The following is a 17,575-nucleotide window of genomic DNA, read 5'->3' on the forward strand; positions in this document are numbered from 1 at the left end:
AGAAGTGGAGCCGATTAGCTCCACATTTGAAGATCTTCGATGTCGAGGAATAGATCCCCTGGTGTCGGTACTATTTTAGGATTATCGTTTCATCGCTATCGAGTCAATTCTGTGAATGTTTGATTCTGCATGATGACTTGTATCGGATTCGAAGAAATGAGGGGTTGCTGCTTAGTGGCAAACATGACAACAGCCCCAGTAAGACGGCGGCAAATACGGTCGGCGAAGTGATGGATCTCAAAAAAAAAAGGCACATTTTCCTAAATACCCCTAGCCCATATAATTAGCCGAGTACTATACTTCCGTATCCTGAGGCTCCCTAGAGATAGGGTAGGGAATAGCTAGCTATTCGGCACTGTCTTTGTATTCCGGTCAAGTAGATCGGCCACTTGACATCACCACCAGCTCGCCTCCAGCTGCCCCAACCACACCCTTGACGATGCTAGTGCACATCTTACTGCAACACATGTCCTATTTTGTTCCTGGCTTGCCCCGATCTGCAACTCAATTTCCCTAGGCTGCTCCATGCAACTCGCTCATTGGCAGCGCGGACTCGGAGTGATGGTATCCCTCCGCAAGTGGCGCATTCCAGCCATTCACGAGCTCCAGTGTGACAGGCTCCAGAAGCTCTAGCTTCGTTGGAATCAGAATAATACAAAAGGATGAAAAAAAAGTAAATAGCTCTGTGGCCACCCCCTCCCCCGCGAGATATTTCCCCTCCGCCTCCCGTCCTATCTTCCTTCGATTTCACTTCCACACTATCAACCTCGACCTCAACAGCTTCACACGCCGACAAACTGCAACGATGTTCTCTCGCACGGTCACCCGCACAGCCCTCCGCAGGGCTCCCCGTCCAGTAGCTCTCGCGGCAAGAGGCAGGCCAACAGGCCTATTCCTCCGCCCGCTCTCAGACACTGCAGCCCGCAACAACAAACAAGATGACCCGACAAATGACCCGAACCTCGCAGCCACCAACAAAGCCCCCGACGGCGCATCGGGCGAACATGAAGGCCAGTTCGCGCGAACCGACGAGAGCGTCCAGATCGAGTACCCGCCCGACAGCGAGATGCCCTCCCAACCGGTCGTCCAAGGCCGCGGCGGAATGCATTTCAAGCGCACCCTGGCCTCATTCTCGCTCGAGAATAAAGTCTCCATGGTAACCGGTGGTGCACGCGGATTAGGACTCGTCATGGCGCAGGGCCTAGTTGCCTCGGGCTCGCATCTGGCAATCGTTGATTTGAATAGTAAGTACACCGAATAAGTATGCAGAATAATTCCCAGCCGAACACCCACTAACACACACATAGAAGCAGAAGCAGAAGAGCAAGCCGAAAAAATCATCGAGCAATTCCGCAAAGAAAACCCGGGCCTCGAACAGTCCGTCCCACCTCCACCAACCTCATAACATCATAAAACTAATACACTCAGAATGCCCTCCGTAACAGCACACTACGCCGACGTCTCAAACCCAGACTCCGTCTCAACCGCCCTCTCCGAAGTCCTCGCAAAACACCGCCAAATCGACAACCTCGTCACATCCGCCGGTTTCACGGAGAACTTCGACGCAATCAACTACCCCTTCGACCGCATGCAGAAACTCTGGGGTGTCAACGTCGACGGAACGTACCTCTTCGCGACGGGCGTGGCAAAGCATCTCATGGAGCGGAAAGCGCCTGGAAGTATCGTGATGATCGGATCCATGTCTGGGTCCATTGTGAATGTGCCGCAGCCGCAGGCGCCGTATAATGCGGCCAAGGCGGCTGTGCGGCATCTGGCTGCTTCATTGGCGGTTGAGTGGGCGGTCCATGGGATTAGGGTTAATTGCATTTCACCGGGGTATATGTTGACTGCTTTGTGAGTTTCCGATGGAGGCCGGGTGGTGGTGAGTTGGAATTATGGCTGACGATTTACTAGGACTCGCAAGATTTTGGATGAGAATCCGCAGTTGCGTGAGCAGTGGACTTCGCTTATTCCTGTTGGGAAGATGGGAACGCCGGAGGATTTGATGGGAGCTGTGACGTTCTTGCTTAGTGATGCGTCGAAGTATGTTACTGGGGCTGATCTCAGGGTTGATGGTGGTTATACCTTGACCTAAGTCGCCCAGTATTACGTTTACTTTCATTAATTTCATCACATAAGCTTCTTCTTTCCTCCGGGTTATTCTATTGCATGAGTACGAATTATTTGGCACATCATGTGCACCTACGAACATATCGACAGCAGTACACAAGTTTTCTCCAGGGTAGCAAAAATCCGTGTTCACATGAGATATCTTTCTAAGGATTATCAGGAAGTTGGACTGAAGGCCTCGGAAGTGGTCATCAATAATGTCAACAAGAAAGGCGTGGTTCAGAACGTCAGTTTCGGAACTCCGATGGGGTCCCACCAAGGATTTCTATAAAGAGATCAAGCTCACAGCCATGCCATATTGACAAGCAATGACGTTACTGTGCATTATTAAAAAAAATGAGAAAGTTTCTGTAGATAAGTTTGTGATAGAGTATACAAGTTTTTCTGCACGGCACAACTAGTCCCGCGGAATCTTGACCTCGACAATCGATCCCGCGCCAGTCATAACATAAAGCGACTTTCCATCCTTGGAAATCTGCACCGAGGTAGGTCTCGCGAGAATAGTGCTGTTTCCACCACCAGCAATGACACTTATCTCTCCATCTAGCGTGATTCGCGCCAAGGAGTTATTCGGCTGCGCGACGTACGCGATACCGTCGGTATCAATGATGAAATCATCCCAGTCTTCGCCTGACTTGCGCGTTTCCAAGTGGGCGATGATCTGAACCGATCCAAACGTGAGACCATCGTCGCTAACAGGAATTTTGGCAAAGATGTTCCGCGCCGAGTTAGTGAAGAATACATTGTTCCCAAAGACCTTGAGGCCATTGATGCCAATTGGAATTGACGCATTTGCCGGCGCCGTCAGCGCCTCATCTTTGAAAGTGACCTGCGAGGAGCCGGTAGCCGTGTCCACGCGGAAAATTGCACCTCGTCGCGCATCCCCGATTAAAACAACATGCGGTTGAGAAGGCATTGAAGCCAAGCCATTGAGCATCACGGCCTCTGGAATCCGAGAAATCGTTTGGATAGTTGGTTTCGTGGGATTCTGACTGAAATCCACCGTGTACACCGTCTCATTGACGTAGCTGTAATGGCCTCGAACTCCTCCAATAACAGCGAATTTGTCCAAATCGATGGGCGCGATTCCGCAGAGGGCTGTGGCGCCGGGGAGGGCGGCGACTAGCTCGGCTTGCGGCGCATGTTGGAGAGGGTTGAGCTGGTAGAGTCGGCCTTTTTCGAAAGTTGTGAGGAGGAGGTTTCCATTAGGACGGGTCGCGCTGTTCTCGATGTCGATGTCGCTGGTGAAATTGAATAGTTTGGTCGTTGATTGGGCGAGGGCGTAGGTGGCCACAGGCAGGATGACCAGTGCTTGGTTGAGACGCATTGTGTTGCTGGGTTGTATCTGCGAGACTGCGGGGGTACATGCAGTTTGTTATAGATAATAATAAAGGCGCTACATGTATCGTAAGATGTATTTTGGAAATATTCCGACATTGGGTAGGTAAAGTGCTCGGAAATAAGAGGGTGATCGGCGGCTGTCAGGACGATTGTCGTGCTGATGCCGGAATGGGGAAATCAAGGCCGATACTGGTCTCGGCACTCCGGCGGAGACATCGCTGACATTTGCGTTGGTTGAGCGCACTTGTAGCCGCATTCTGTGCTCTGCTTCCTTTTGCTAGGTAATCCGAGGACTCAGTGGTCATATTAGGCGACTGATCATGTCGGTGACTAAATAATTGAGAGGCGAGACAAGATTGGGATTTGGAGCGCCCAGCCAGGGTGATCAAGATATCAAAGCCTCATCTGGCCGTTTGTCTTACCTGTGTTCTAGGTAAGCATCCAAGATATGTCAGGAGAAGAGTGTGGTATATTATATAGGAGAAAAGGTGATATGGCAGAAAGTAGTAATATCCATTTAGATACCCAGTCTTCTGCCGCCCTCATTGAGTGATCACGTGATTTCCACCAATGTTCTCCCTAATTGTGAGGAGCATGTTATTGCTCCCAGCCATCTTCAACTCGCTCGGTCAAATATATACGTCTATAGTGTGGTGAATAGCGACGTGTGTTCCTTGCAGGTTCCAAACGGCATCCGCAGATCAGATTGCACCGCAGGACTCTTGTCCGTGGGATGGAACCACTCAGCTCACTTCATGCCTAACCAGCTCCTGTTAGCAAACTGGCCCGAAATCGTTCACTCATAGAGGCTACTTCTGGACTCGCGAGCGACAGTTCGTATATAGACCGAAAAATATATACGTATATAGAAATAAATAAAAATATAATAATAATAAATAAAAAAGAAACAAAAAGACATGGACCCACGGGGAATCGAACCCCGGACCACCCCCATTCTCATTTGCCGCTTCCAATTAGGAAGGCGGTATATGCGAAGGGGGTATTATACCCCTAAACCATAGGCCCAGTTGATGAAATTTCGCACCCTGTTTGTGTCTATGAGCTAAGATGTGATCACTCACAAGATTTTATCAACAACATTTATGAAGCGCCGATTTCTTCTAGGTTTATATATGGGCAAAATTAACATGAAAGAAATGCTGCAGGCAAGACTCCTTCGTCGCCAAGCCCTTGGGGCCGATGACTATGTCGGTTCATGGACTTTCCGATCATTGGAAACTATCTTGAAGAGCCTTGTGCGCGCAGGACAGAGATTGAACGGTTTTTGTGTCGCATCATTGTCCAAGGGTGTCGTGGGAAGCTTGCGCCTTGACCCTCAAATGCGTGGCTTCGCAAATCAGACCTTTCATGGCCACATCCCGCTTACATTTTACTTACTTTACTTCTGCTCGAAGACTATACGCCTCGTGATTTCTTTGTAACAACAATGGAATTAATATTATATGATTAAATAATCGGGCTTGTGGTCTAGGGGTATGATTTTCGTTTTGCAGTGACCTATTTGGTCTATTGGAACTACGAAAGGTCCGGGGTTCAATTCCCCGCGGGTCCATCTTTTTGTTTTTGCTTCTTGAGACAGATAGACACAAGGAGTTGACAGAAACTCACCAGACACGATCCACATCATTTTTGTGCATTAAAGAGATAGATTTGGCTTTTGTCCCCGTGTTACGAAAGTGCATTTCCTTGACAAATCCGCCAAAGAAAATCATTTCAATCTGATGGGTTTGAGCTCATTATTATATATTTCACATTATCACATGATGTGCCACCATGCACGTGGTACACCTACCAGGCAGCAATCTCACAATAATGTATCAACAACTTTCACTGTATTGTTTTTCTTAATGAGAAAAACCCCGCTTAGAGTGCTGTTCCATTATAGCTTTTCATTTTCATATCCCAGCCTCACTTAACAGGGTGACTATTGCAACTTCAATCTGCCCAGATATGTCACTCTCGATCCAAGCTACGATCGCGTCGCGAATAGACGTTTCTAAGGCTGTATTCCAAGGCGTTGTACTCCATGCGGGCTTCGCTGGCGGGCATGCTGAAACGTTTCTTAAGATCGTAATGCCACGGTTCCATAGAGGAAGCGTCATGGTCGCGTCCACTTTGGTTTCATGTCACTTTGGCGACATGATAGGGTTTGAGTATTGATCTTTGCGAATATGGCCGCATTGTGGCTGTGAAATCCGCACTAGAAACTGTTTGGTGGCATACCATTATTAAAATGTTTGCAGCCTTCTTTGGATTCCCTCGTCTGTTTCAAATGAAACTTTTCTGCGCTTAGTCTTTTAGTGGGTGAAGAGATGCGTCGCTGGGCTTCGCTTGGATGTGATGTCTTTCCATCCAAGTTGAAGAACACGTGCCGATGCTTCTTTTAGTAGTATCCCTTCTTACGCACTGCTGCATATGCCAGGAACTGTTATGCGTCTGTTCGCTCTGCAAGAACTTCGACCTGGAGTCCTCTTGCTCGGCGACCTACCGGTCAGCGGTATGACCCTGGCCTTCAAAGCCTTGATCCTGATTCCGACCTCGCCAAACTCTCTCGACTCCCTCAGTCAGAACATCATATCACGCTTGAGCTTGACTGGAGTTTCACTCCAGTCAGCTTTCAGCACGACCGTTGGCCAGCAGGAACCTTGGCACTGTACGTTGTGACGGTCACAGGCATTGGTATCCATGATGCGTCTGGACGATTGGTTCTAGCTTTCTCCATCACTGAGCTGCTGGAATTCGAGAAGTTCCTCTTGCTGAGATCGCTTCTATATTTGTTTTTCGTCCCTGAAAGTCTGCATCATCACTTCGTAGGGAATTGTTCCCTTATGCGAAAGAGAGGCGCTCTGAATTTGGGGATACCAGTGCATCTTTGTAGCAGAAGAAATGAGATTGTCGTAAAAACACTCCGTGAGTTGAGGGCCGCGAGAGAAGTATTCCAAAAAGGTCTACTCTCAGTTCATCAAGTCGCAGTGGCCTTACGAGTCCGGAGAGTAGCCCTGAAGCGGTCGACTTCCCCTGACCTGCAGAGGAGTGTTCAGTTCAAGAAAGAGTTTGCAGCTTGAGTGCAAACCAAGAGTTCTGTCAATCATCAAACCTATTCCACAACCGTGGGGAAAAAATCGTAAGTCGATAGTTCCTCCTCCTCCTCCTTTCTCTGCCACCACTAGGTTGGTGGGTGAGTGAATTGAGGCATAATTGACCGAAGACACAGACGAGGACAACATACCGGATATGAATCTGTTGTTGCAGAGAAGGCGGTGGTGATGGAGGACCGGATTTGGCTTCTGCTTCGGTTTCTGGAGGTGCTACTACCTCCCCAAGAAAAGAAGTCTTTTTGTAGGGCTCGGTAATATGTCATAAATCCAGCCCTTTCTTTCCGCCTTCATCCCAGTAGATTGTTAGAGAGCCAGACATGAGGCCATACCGGCAGTCATCGTGGACTTTATTTCTCCGGGAGATGGAAACGATAAAGGTGGGCGGCTTTTACCACACCGCAGGAGGTAAGTGACACAACATGTCTAGAATTGATGACAGTGGTCAGTATTCCACTGGGAATGCCGCCATGCAACATCTTGTGTCGCGTTCCTTAAACCACAAATCACTCAGACGCGCCTTCGTGGGAAGGGATTAGAGAGAGTTCGGAGCTGCACTACCCCCCTCCCTCCCATCACCTTTGATGGAAAATTCATTCCAATCTCAAGCCACATGTAACAGCGAGTCTGCATGATGAATACACCAAAGTGGATTGTGGAGCCAGAGAATAAATGATGTTGTTGATGACGTTAGAATACCGCTACTAGATATCAGAGAAAGTTAGAGTGTCACGTTTCTCAAGCGTTCGGGTATGTTTCACGATTCTTACTCACCTTTGTACGTCGTAGCACTGTCATGAGACTCCATTAGAGCATCGTACATGGAAGTGATTCAACAGTGAATGCTCGATATAGTTGAGAGAAAGTGGAGTTTGAAGAAGGATGGATGATTCAGAAGTTGACTGTAGTGTGCGAGAGGAATGCTCCCTGTCAACCAGTTCGTCAAATCTGACTGCGTTGGACTCAGTGATGGATAGTGATTCTGTAATCAAGACAGACTCTGCAGAGCCATCTGCTTGATCATTTATTCTTTAAGAGGATCTCACGAAGCAGCCGTTCAATCGTATTTCAACGCCACAAAATACCCAGAGAACATCTAGCACACCCGTGGCTGTCAGGCCCGCCGCTGAACCACGGTACAGGTCAACGGTGATATAGATCGAACGGGTGATGTCAGCAAACCGAGATTGACGGGTTCACGACCGAAAGTAGAACGAAGAAGTCATCCCTTGTATCCAGGTCAGTGATTATCGATCACGGCTCACCTTCCTATCATACCCAGAAATCATGATGGCGCATTTCTCCCGCCTTCTCCGCAGATTCAACATTCCAGAAGGTGGGGCTTTGAGGTGGGGGCCAATGCGGGGATAGTAAGGGGCTGGGTTTCTCCAGCTTCCACGAATGCGGTCTAGACATGACGAGTCTGCGTCTGCAGAGTTCGAGCATTCCTCCTGCACCCCTCGTTCAGGATTGGACCAGACTTTCCGTCGCCGGGAAGCTGCATGAGGCCATGCCGCGTGGATTGCCAGCTCAACCGTCCGACATGAACCTGCGCCTGCTCCTTGGGTTGTGCCTGACAGAATATCCCTTCCTCGACTCCCTCTGAGTTCCTTGTATTCTCGGAAGAGTAGTCGGTAGACGATAGGGCTGGGTGTATCAGGTAATTAGGGGCGTCCCTGGTTGCAAGGGGCAGGCGAATCGGAATGCGATGATGAGGAGGCGGAGCTGGATGACTCGATTTGTCATGGGGCGAGCCTGTGAGGTCGATGCAATGGCCCACAGTGGCTGGCGATGGTCGACTCTTATAATCCTCGCACCAGTCCAGTGACGGGCCGTCCCGACTGCCCCGGCGATGTGCTGCGATCCCGGATTGGGAACCCTTTGACGCCACTCGATTGCTGGGTTGGACTGGCGAACAGGGATTGCTTGAGGCTGCGGTTCCCTGTCCGTTTCGTCATTGTGTGCTGTTTTGCGGCGCGTTGGTCTGCGTTAGCTGCTCACCGCTCATACTGCTGCTTCAACAACAATCAGTTCAGCTGAGACGGCGTTCGATTGCTCGCATTGTTCGGACTGTAAGCCTAGAGACCAACAGACCCTTTCGAGGTGCCTGCTGCTCCCGCTGGATGATCCCGTGACCTCGCACCTTCCTGATCAGTCTCGTTCCCAATCGACAGTCCTCGCTGGGTACCCTAGGGTCAGGGTGGGAAGGGAACGACGGCACTTGCCGTGAAACTTGTAGGCAGCTCTGGTGAATGCCTATGACGCTACTCCTAATAGGCGAGTTATGCACCGCCCTACCGGCAATTCACAACATTGCCGTCGCTAAGGTGTTGGTCTTCGTTCGTTTGCAATTTTTCTTCTCTATCGCTCAGCACCGTCACCAAGTCCACCCCACAACACTTCATAAACCACCAGCATTTTCGCCTGCGGTCATCTGAGCGGTAATCTGATCACTCCGGGCCGTTCGGCCACCTGTAATAAGCGGGTGGTCATAAGGCTTTACATGAAGTTTGCGCCTCACGAAGCGCCAGAGACACATCCGCAATGGAGCAGAAAGATGCTCCCAGCCTGGTGAGAATCTCTCAGGCGGTGCCGGAGATGCGGCGAGATCAGCCCGTGGACCTCCAGATGGTCCAAGATCTCTGGAGAGGTAAGTCCTAGCTTAATGATCGTAGCTAATCCCATTTAAAAAGGTAAATGGACCATGTTGACACCACTATCAGCCTTCTACGTGACCGAGCAGGCCACGCGGGACCAAGCCCATCGCCGGCTGGGATATCTCTTCTGGCGAGTTTGGAGCAGCGAGAAACTGCTGACCAGCATCAGCGTTGGCCAATTGAGCGACCTGATTGCTCGCATTGCTGCTCCCATGGGATATTTCCGACGTCGTGGCGACAACTCGCAGGTAGGCCAGCCTCACCCGTCTTGTCACCTTCCCGCCCAAAACAAAGCGCGGCACCTTCAGGCCCTCCATGTCTTGCCCTTCTTCTTCCCTCCACCGCCATACTGATTCTCACCACCACAACAGACCTCTACCAGTCCGTATCACTTCAAAGGCTCGCCGCAGTCGGTGCGGAAGTCTCAGCCCATTGAGGCCAAGGCCACTCCCCAGCCCATCTTGAAGAAGTCCAGCACTCCACAAGCAGAGTCCAACAAGTCCGCGCGTCTTCTTGTCGAAAAGCCAGACGGGGAGAGCATCGCCCGCAGCCCTTCTAACGCTCTTACTCTCGACCTTCCTAAATCCCACCCCCAGAAACTGGCTGCTCGCCAGGGTCCAAAGAAAGCGGCCCATTTCGCCGCAGGATTCCGATCTGGACGGCGTCGTCCTCTTTTCCAACGCCGCAAGTCATCGCAGACTTCGGTCCCCAAGGAAGAATCGGCAGCGCCAAAGCAGCAGAAACCCGAACCACAGCAGCCTCGTCCTCAGCCTCAACCTCAACCTCAGCATCCACCTCATCCCTACGGAGATTCTCTCTCTTTCGATCTTGTCTTCGGCGAAGATTCCGCGCTACCACTCGAAGAATCACCTCACAACACACCTCTTTACGACAAAATGGATTCTCCCGACATCGACGAAATGCTAGACCAGCTCAGCACCCTCAAGCTACCCAAGACTACACCGAGCGAGAAAGCAACGGCGACCGCCACCGCAGTCCCCGCCCCTGATCTCGACTCCGATGCCGAAACCCTCATCTCCCCGGCCCCAGAGACCGTGAGTGAAGACCCCCAGGACGAAACCCCAAAGCCAAAGGACAAGGGTAAGGGAAAACAACGAGCTGAACCCAACGACAGCGGCTACGCCAGTAGCAGCTCGTCTAGCGACGGAGTCCCCGCCGACTGGACCAGAATTCCTGGATTCGAGAACATCCCCTCCTTCAAGAACCGTTATCGAATCCCCATGCCTGAGAAAATGAAGGAAGCCTTGACGAAAGTGCTCAACGACCCCGAGCCCATCGAAAAGGTCCCGCTGCCCACACGACCCTGGTGGCAATTCGAAGACGCCTGGGGTTCCCTCCCTCGCAAGGAATATCTCGAGGACTGGATGCTGACCGACTACGACCACAACGGCCAACCATCCAACTTTCCACTCGTCGAACCAGGATTCCGCACCCGCTTTGCCGAACAAGTTCAACAACGCCCTCAGCCTCCAGCTGAGCCAGCTATTTCCCGCTCCACCAGCAACGCTAGTAACGCATCGGCTATCACGGTGGTTCCCTACAGAGAGCGCGGAAATGACCAAGCCTCCGAGCACAGAGGCCACACTCGAAACTTCTCTGGCCTGTCTTTCATGATGGACAACACGACCCCTAGCGAATTTTCTCTTGAAGAATCTGAGGAGACCCTGGCTGATCGGATTCGCCTGGAGCAGGCAGAGGCCCAGAATGCCCATGAGAATCTAAGAGACCTCACTCTGTCGTATGGGGACATCGACATTGACACTGGCCCTCAACTGCCGCCCAACAGTGTTCCGAGCGACCGGGAGAGTTTCCTGAACGATCGTTCTCCGAAGTGATTGCCAGTAATGGCAGTGTTCCGAATGATGGGAGGTTTTTCTGAAGAATTGTTTTTGAAATTATTACCAGTGATGGACTGGATTTTGAAGGGGTTTTGTGCGGTGTCTAGTCGTCCAGTAGATGGTTCCAGACACTCGCCAACGAAGTTATTGCCAGTCATGGACTGGGTTCTTGAAGGGTTTTCTTGAGTGGGTTCCTAGTTCCAAGTGGATGACCGCAGGAACCTCCCAATTTTAGCAAGAAACTCTATCTTACCAATGAAATATGCTGGAAATTTCATTTTTTGCTTGACCAAGTAGGGTAATAGTAAACGTAAGAATATTTGATCCCTAACTCCGGTCTTCTATGGCAAGTTATAGCGGTCAGTGCTCGCTTTCCTTTTTTAACTCCCAGTTCATGCCTTGTTTTCGATGGATGGGTGATCCAACACGACAGACTGAAAGTTACTGAAACCCTACTACGAAATAGTCCCATATCCATAACTCTTGCTGAAGTTTCATCGACTGTATAATATTAGGTGTGGCGACGTTACCAGGTAGGTAGGCGACTGTTTTGATGATTGTTGGTCAGATCAGGGTACAAATCTCTATAGTTCAGGCCTAAAAGGCCTATTAAAATTGGAAAGCGAGCTCTGGCCACTATAACACCCTTTGGCCTTTTGATGATAAATGTTTACTCTACAACTCGGCAATAAGTATCAAATGAAGAGTTGAATGCAGTTTAGTAAAATACTCGAACAACGCCACCAGCCATAGCCAGAACTCCGCACTCGAAACTCAAGAGAACACATACAAATTCAAGCCAGCTCAAATAGAACTCTTATCTTCCTCACGCACTCAAGTAAAAAGAGCGTCGACCCCACTCAGGCCTCAAAGGATAAACCAGCATCCTAGAACGCCTGACCCTCCTCCTTCTCAACATCCCGCACAGAACCCCCAGAAGCACGACGCCCCTTCAACCAGCGCAACAGCACAAACGAAGAAGTAGTGGCCCACATAATCAAATTGATAAGATCAACCCAAACAGCATGGCGCATGCGATTAATCTTCGACGCATCACCAAGCCCAGCATTCTTCTCATCATCTTTCTTGTCAGAAGGATAAACACCAATATACATCTTCCCAAAGATGCCAAAAAGCGTTAACCAAAGCACGCACAGGACAAACTCCCACACAAACCGCGGGAGATGCAGCGCAGGGTTACTCCCAACGTTGCTATTACCCCTCCGCAAAAGCTGTACAGCAAGATAGACCGCGGAGGTCACAGTCGCCACGAACGCCGTAATAAGCGCAAAAACCCACTTTGCGTGCCAGGTATGCTTATCCTGGTGGTCGTGTCGGACATCCTGGCCATACAATCCGATAACGGCGAGTCCGAAGGCGAATTGGAAGAAGCGGGTTGCAGAGATAAGCATGCCCATCAGCTTGGAGCCTTTGCTTTGTTCTTCCTTGTGCGATGGGAAGGTGGTTTCGGTGCCGGGCGCCATGCCTTGCGGGTAGCCGGACATTTGGTAAGGTGCGTCCTGGGGGGGAGACCATGGGTGTTCTTGCGCGGCTTTGCGCTCTTTGCGTTTTTTGTATTGGCCCCAGCCAAATTGGGCAGCTTTGCCGGCGAGGAGGAAGGCCATTTTTGGTGGTGGTGGTGGCTTGTTTAGGTTTTTGTTTGAAGGTGGGAGGCGAGCTGAGGTTGAAGAAGGAACGACTCGAGTAGATATGCGCGCTGCGCGGGTTTGGTCGTTAAATGTGTCGAAGTGAATGCGGCTAAACAATGAATGCCAGTGGCAGCCTTGATATGTATCAGACGGAGAAACAAAACAATGTTTTAGGCAAAGCCACATAAACCAAGATGCACTCGAAGAAAGAACGTGTGAATCGTATGAAAGAAAAGAGTCGAATAACCCCGGTACCAGGGGGTAAAAAGAAAAGGAGAAAAGAAAGTCGTTGCTGTGCTGTTTCATCTATCGTCAGGGCCCCAGGGAGGCTTTATAGTAGGATCTCGAGACGCCTAGAATACCATCACATCCATGGATGCAACAAAGAAATGATATGTTTCTATTTTCTTCATGCTTGCTGGAGATGAAACCAGCTCGGCGGTTGGCGCCAGGATCCACAAGTCGACATCGGCGCTGTCGCTCCTCCACAGATTCATTCTAAACAACGGAACCTGAAACGGAAAATCTGGAGCCCAATAGTTCCTGTCTATTGTTAGTGCAGGGCGGCGCTAAATGGCGTTGGCGCTGATCAACGGGGCGCGAGTTAGCGCCCGATTCACTTCGCGCGCGCCCAGGATTGCCGTTTCATCGCGGCGCCAACGATGCATGTCCAATCGATGCGTCATTCTAGTTTTATTTGACAAGAATGAAGGGGATGGAATCTGACTGGATTTTCATTGCATGACCATTACCCTAGGGTTCAAAAAAGGGCGAGTTCTTTGTCTCAACCCACCGTCTCGATTTCGGTAACTTGAAGACTAGGTCCACGGGTGGCTTTGAGCAAAACTAACATCGCCATCCCCGACTCCCCAAAGACCAGCGCGCACGTACTTCGCCGCATCCGTGCTGCCATCCTCCGCGAGTCCGTGGTATGTTTTCTTCAGATTCTTCCACTCATCGAAGTGACGGCAAAGAGCAGGCGCAATGCGGGTTTCGTTGAGAATCTCCACCAGTCTCCAGTGGCAGTCCAAGATGGCCGGGCTTGGGAGGTCCAATTCTTCCATACCGTCCTCCTCGAGTGGCAGGCGAAGTACCACGAGGCCACTGTTGGGCAAGCGTCTTCTGTCCTGTTGAAGATAGCCCTCGAAGGTAATGACCTCGTACCTGTTTTCCGTGCCCTATTGCGTATCCGGTCAGTAAAGCAGTGCGTATAGCTTGATTTGAAATACTTACTGTCGACTTGAAAGCGATCTGGTTCCGCTTGAAGGCAGCCTGGAGATTGTACCGCAAGAGAATTCCATTCAAGGGGGTGTCGATGGTTTCAGCCCGGAGACCCGCCCGTCGAAGCCGGGGAAAACAGCGATATAGAAGCTCCCAGGGACTCAGTCTGCTATCCGGGAGCCCCTAAAAACTGTTAGTGCGGCGGAGACACACCACCCTCTAGCAAGATCTTACCAATGACTTGTTCCATGCCGCAAACGAAAACGGGAGAATATGGGTAGCCAATGCAGTACAGTAGGGGATATCGATTGGGTTGTCAAGATTCATCCACGCCTCAGTGTCCATGTCGCCTGTGATAACACAGGAAAAGCTGTCACGGCGCATAACAAGATCGCGGAATTTGGACTCTTTCTTCTCTGATTGGTGCTTGAAATCCAATGGCTCCGGCGAATCCTGAGAGATCTCATATCTGGCGCGCGCAGCCACTGTTTCATCATATTAATAAATGAATCTATACCGAGGCTTCACACACCCAACACCCCTAAAGTGAGCTTACTCGGCGTCGCCAGGCCAAGGAGAAGATTTTGGAAGACCTGGTGAAGAGCGTCATCCGAAGTCGCCTCGAAAATATCCCGCGCCACATTATCTCGGCCGCCTCGAGGAAGCCATTTGAGGAAGGCCTCGAGGGAAGGTCGGAGGAGCTGGTCGTCGGTACGGTCTGCGGGCTTGTACTTTTCGATTCGTTCTTTCGCGGCGGCTAGCAGGGGTGTCCAGCTCTCGAAGTCTGGGGGGACAGACATCATCGATGGCTTTCCTGCTATTGGTCCAGATGAATTTTGTCTTCAATAAGCTGATACCTGCGTAGAGAATAGGGCTGGTGATGGTCTCGGGTAAACGGTTGAATTGTGTACATGCAGAGGATCCTGCTGGGTGAACCCTGGGTCCACCACGCCTGATGGGCGGCCCCACGCGCTTAGTCGTCGCTATTCATTTCGCGACAACGTCATTTCATGGCGCTGCATACACCAATGGACGTCTAATCGTGCTAGCGTTCTATATTTTCAACTGCTGCTGTCACTATCGGAATTATTCAATGGCGAGAGCTGATTGCTGGACTCAAGATCACACCAAAAAATACTTAGGGTATACATGAGTTCTTTGTCTAGATGACTACAAAGAAGTCAAATCCTGCGGCTTACGAATCAAAGTACCGGATCACACCTCAAATAGTGTTCGCATTCACATTGCCCTACGTGGCTATTCTGTCATGACACTTACATATCTCAAGCAAACGAACCTAACAAACCGCGCCAACCGATGATGCTGGAGAGGGGATTTTCGTGATGCAATCGTAACATAAACCGATACGCCGCACCGAAGCGCAACCAAACACGACATGAAGAGCTCACCCACCTGGCAGGGTATCGCCACACCTATTGTCAGGCAGGTCGACTCGCCCCTGCATCTGCTGCGCCTTTTACGTCTCCCGCAGTCGCAGCCAGCTTGGGGTGGTTGCCCGATGGAAGAGGAGGTTTAAGATCGGCCGGAGACACGGGATCGTGGGAGGGTATTGGGCTTGTCTCATCGTCATACTCATGTCCAAGATAGTCATCGTCAGGATGACCAGAGCCAGCAATAGAGGAGTGGTCAACGGAAGCTCGGTCGTACCCCTGCTGATAGCCCTGCTGACCCGCAGCACCCTTCGAGGCATTCTTCGGCGCCTTCTTGGTCTTACGGCCCTTCATCTTGGCCTTTTCCAACAGCCGCTTCTTCTCCGCAAGTCGCTTCCGCTCTTTCCGGTCCTTTATTTCATATTGCCTGATCAATGCCTCCGGCGGATGGCCGAAAATGTTCTCGTACTCGCAAAACTCGCAGATCCAGATCTCACTGGAGATTGGAGGGTGATTGATATTCGTGTACTGTTGCTGGATCTTGCGCTGGCGTGCGGCCATGGCATAAACGCTGCCAGGTGACCGCTTCTTCTTGCGACCCGTGGAGCCTTGCTCGCCCGGCGGCGGCTGCGTACCCGGTGGCAGATGTTGATTCATCTGGGCAGCCATGCTCGGGCTGGTCTGGGTCCCTTGGGTGGAGTGGCCACGGGGGTTTTGCGTGGTAGCGGCAAGGGGGGAGGTGGGGGAGCGATGCGGAAGAGGGAATGAATGCCGCTGCAGGGCCATCCCTTTGGAGGAGTCGGATTCGCAGGTAAAAGTGAATTGGGTCTTGGTCGGGGTAGTATTCTCTTGATCCAAGAGGCTGACATTGCCAGACTCCCGGGGCGGAGATGAAAGGGTGGCTGCATTTGCAATTGCCGCGGAAATGATACCTTGATCAGAGTCGCCTGCGAATGGAATGAGTATTCTCAAGGATACCCGGTGATATCTGGGAAGTCCAAATTGAAACTTACCGGATGGCACAGGAGACGACATCACTCCATCACGTCGACCGGGCGTTCGAGAAGTCAACCATGCTGTTTGTGCATTAGCAGACAGTGGGTTCCGCCCGGAGTTACTCCGTGTTGTACTCCGGCCCAATCTGCCTCGGCCAGAACCCGAAATCCCACTCGCCAAGGGCGACGCAGGATTTCCGCTGCCATAATACGTGCCAGTAGGCATGCCTTCCGAGGCCGTGGCGGGTCCCGGGCTGGGACTGGCCAAGCCCATACTCGCGAACTCCGGGGATAATGCCGAATGATGACCGTTCATATTTCCCGGAGTAGGGATCTTTCGCTTCTTCTTGTTGTTTGTGTTTTCAAAGGCGTCGTAGCCGTCCGGGCCGGCCGACGATTTGGGGGGCCCGTCGTTCCCAGAGTACCCCTGGGGATGTTGTGTGCTGGAAGCTGGTGATACCGAACTTCGAAATCCTGCGCTGCGACGAACAACTACAGGCCCATCCTCGTCCCCGCTTTCGAATTCCGCAGTGGTGTCAAATCCGTGGTGAGAGTCGGCTTCGGGGGTCAGTTCATGCCGGTCTGACTCGATGGACTGTTGCACGTAGACTTTCGCGTCGTTGACCGCCTCTTCTGAATCTCCGGGCACGCCGTAAAAGATCTGGGATGCCGGCGGAGTTGGCGGATAGAGGATGGTGTCGGCCGCGTCGGTGGACAGGCGAGAGCGCAGGGTCTTTTTGGGGAGCGGCCGGATAAGGCGATCGGGGTAGAGGGGGGGGGGTGTGTCAGGGGCCGAGTTGAACGTCCCGTCTAAACATTGCAGGCAACATGTCAGTAACATTACCCCAGCACATGGGTACCTCAACAGGTGATCAGGGGGCCTTGAGAGGGAAATGGTCCCATGAACCTCTAGAGGAGACAAGAACAAGACATACTTAGAGTAGAGGTCATTATGCAAAGTTCACCACTCGCCCTCGACCACTACCACTGGCACTGACAAGCAAACAAAAGGCGCCAGCCTGGTGATCTCTGGTTTGGAATTCCCCCTCCTCCGGCAACAATCGTGAGGGCGCCAGTAATCCGAATATCTCAGCGACGGTGATACCGTGGGACAGAATGAACGGTACTGTGACGGAGAAGGTGTTAGACTCGGCAAAATAAAATGATTATGAGATGAGGGGAAACTCGGGCACCACCGATCACCCAGCGGACTTGT

At 51.3% G+C, this 17,575-nt stretch overlaps 6 protein-coding genes across 6 annotated transcripts; 2 read left to right on the forward strand and 4 right to left on the reverse strand.

Moving 5' to 3' along the window:
* Positions 1-805: 805 nt before the first annotated feature.
* Positions 806-2,095, forward strand: N7532_006415 (uncharacterized protein; the record flags this gene model as incomplete). Its single annotated transcript, XM_056618909.1, has 4 exons — positions 806-1,244; positions 1,308-1,377; positions 1,429-1,854; positions 1,915-2,095. 4 exons carry the CDS (start codon positions 806-808, stop codon positions 2,093-2,095), a joined length of 1,116 nt encoding a protein of 371 aa, XP_056475068.1.
* Positions 2,096-2,527: 432 nt separating this feature from the next.
* On the reverse strand, positions 2,528-3,457 carry N7532_006416 (uncharacterized protein; the record flags this gene model as incomplete). Its single annotated transcript, XM_056618910.1, has 1 exon — positions 2,528-3,457. One exon carries the CDS (start codon positions 3,455-3,457, stop codon positions 2,528-2,530), a length of 930 nt encoding a protein of 309 aa, XP_056475069.1.
* A 5,674-nt stretch (positions 3,458-9,131) lies between these two features.
* N7532_006417 (uncharacterized protein) lies at positions 9,132-11,100 on the forward strand (the record flags this gene model as incomplete). Its single annotated transcript, XM_056618911.1, has 3 exons — positions 9,132-9,237; positions 9,311-9,492; positions 9,616-11,100. The coding sequence occupies 3 exons, from the start codon at positions 9,132-9,134 to the stop codon at positions 11,098-11,100; spliced, it is 1,773 nt and encodes a 590-aa protein (XP_056475070.1).
* An 890-nt stretch (positions 11,101-11,990) lies between these two features.
* On the reverse strand, positions 11,991-12,728 carry N7532_006418 (MARVEL domain-containing protein; the record flags this gene model as incomplete). The annotated part of the gene is made up of 1 exon (XM_056618912.1): positions 11,991-12,728. One exon carries the CDS (start codon positions 12,726-12,728, stop codon positions 11,991-11,993), a length of 738 nt encoding a protein of 245 aa, XP_056475071.1.
* An 842-nt stretch (positions 12,729-13,570) lies between these two features.
* On the reverse strand, positions 13,571-14,776 carry N7532_006419 (HNH endonuclease signature motif containing protein; the record flags this gene model as incomplete). Its single annotated transcript, XM_056618913.1, has 4 exons — positions 13,571-13,930; positions 13,986-14,156; positions 14,208-14,458; positions 14,506-14,776. 4 exons carry the CDS (start codon positions 14,774-14,776, stop codon positions 13,571-13,573), a joined length of 1,053 nt encoding a protein of 350 aa, XP_056475072.1.
* Positions 14,777-15,412: 636 nt separating this feature from the next.
* On the reverse strand, positions 15,413-17,310 carry N7532_006420 (uncharacterized protein; the record flags this gene model as incomplete). Its single annotated transcript, XM_056618914.1, has 3 exons — positions 15,413-16,311; positions 16,378-17,169; positions 17,295-17,310. 3 exons carry the CDS (start codon positions 17,308-17,310, stop codon positions 15,413-15,415), a joined length of 1,707 nt encoding a protein of 568 aa, XP_056475073.1.
* Positions 17,311-17,575: the final 265 nt, after the last annotated feature.

The sequence above is a fragment of the Penicillium argentinense genome (genome assembly GCF_028826775.1).
Source record: "Penicillium argentinense strain IBT 30761 chromosome Unknown utg000005l_segment0_segment0, whole genome shotgun sequence".
Lineage (NCBI taxonomy): Eukaryota > Fungi > Ascomycota > Eurotiomycetes > Eurotiales > Aspergillaceae > Penicillium > Penicillium argentinense.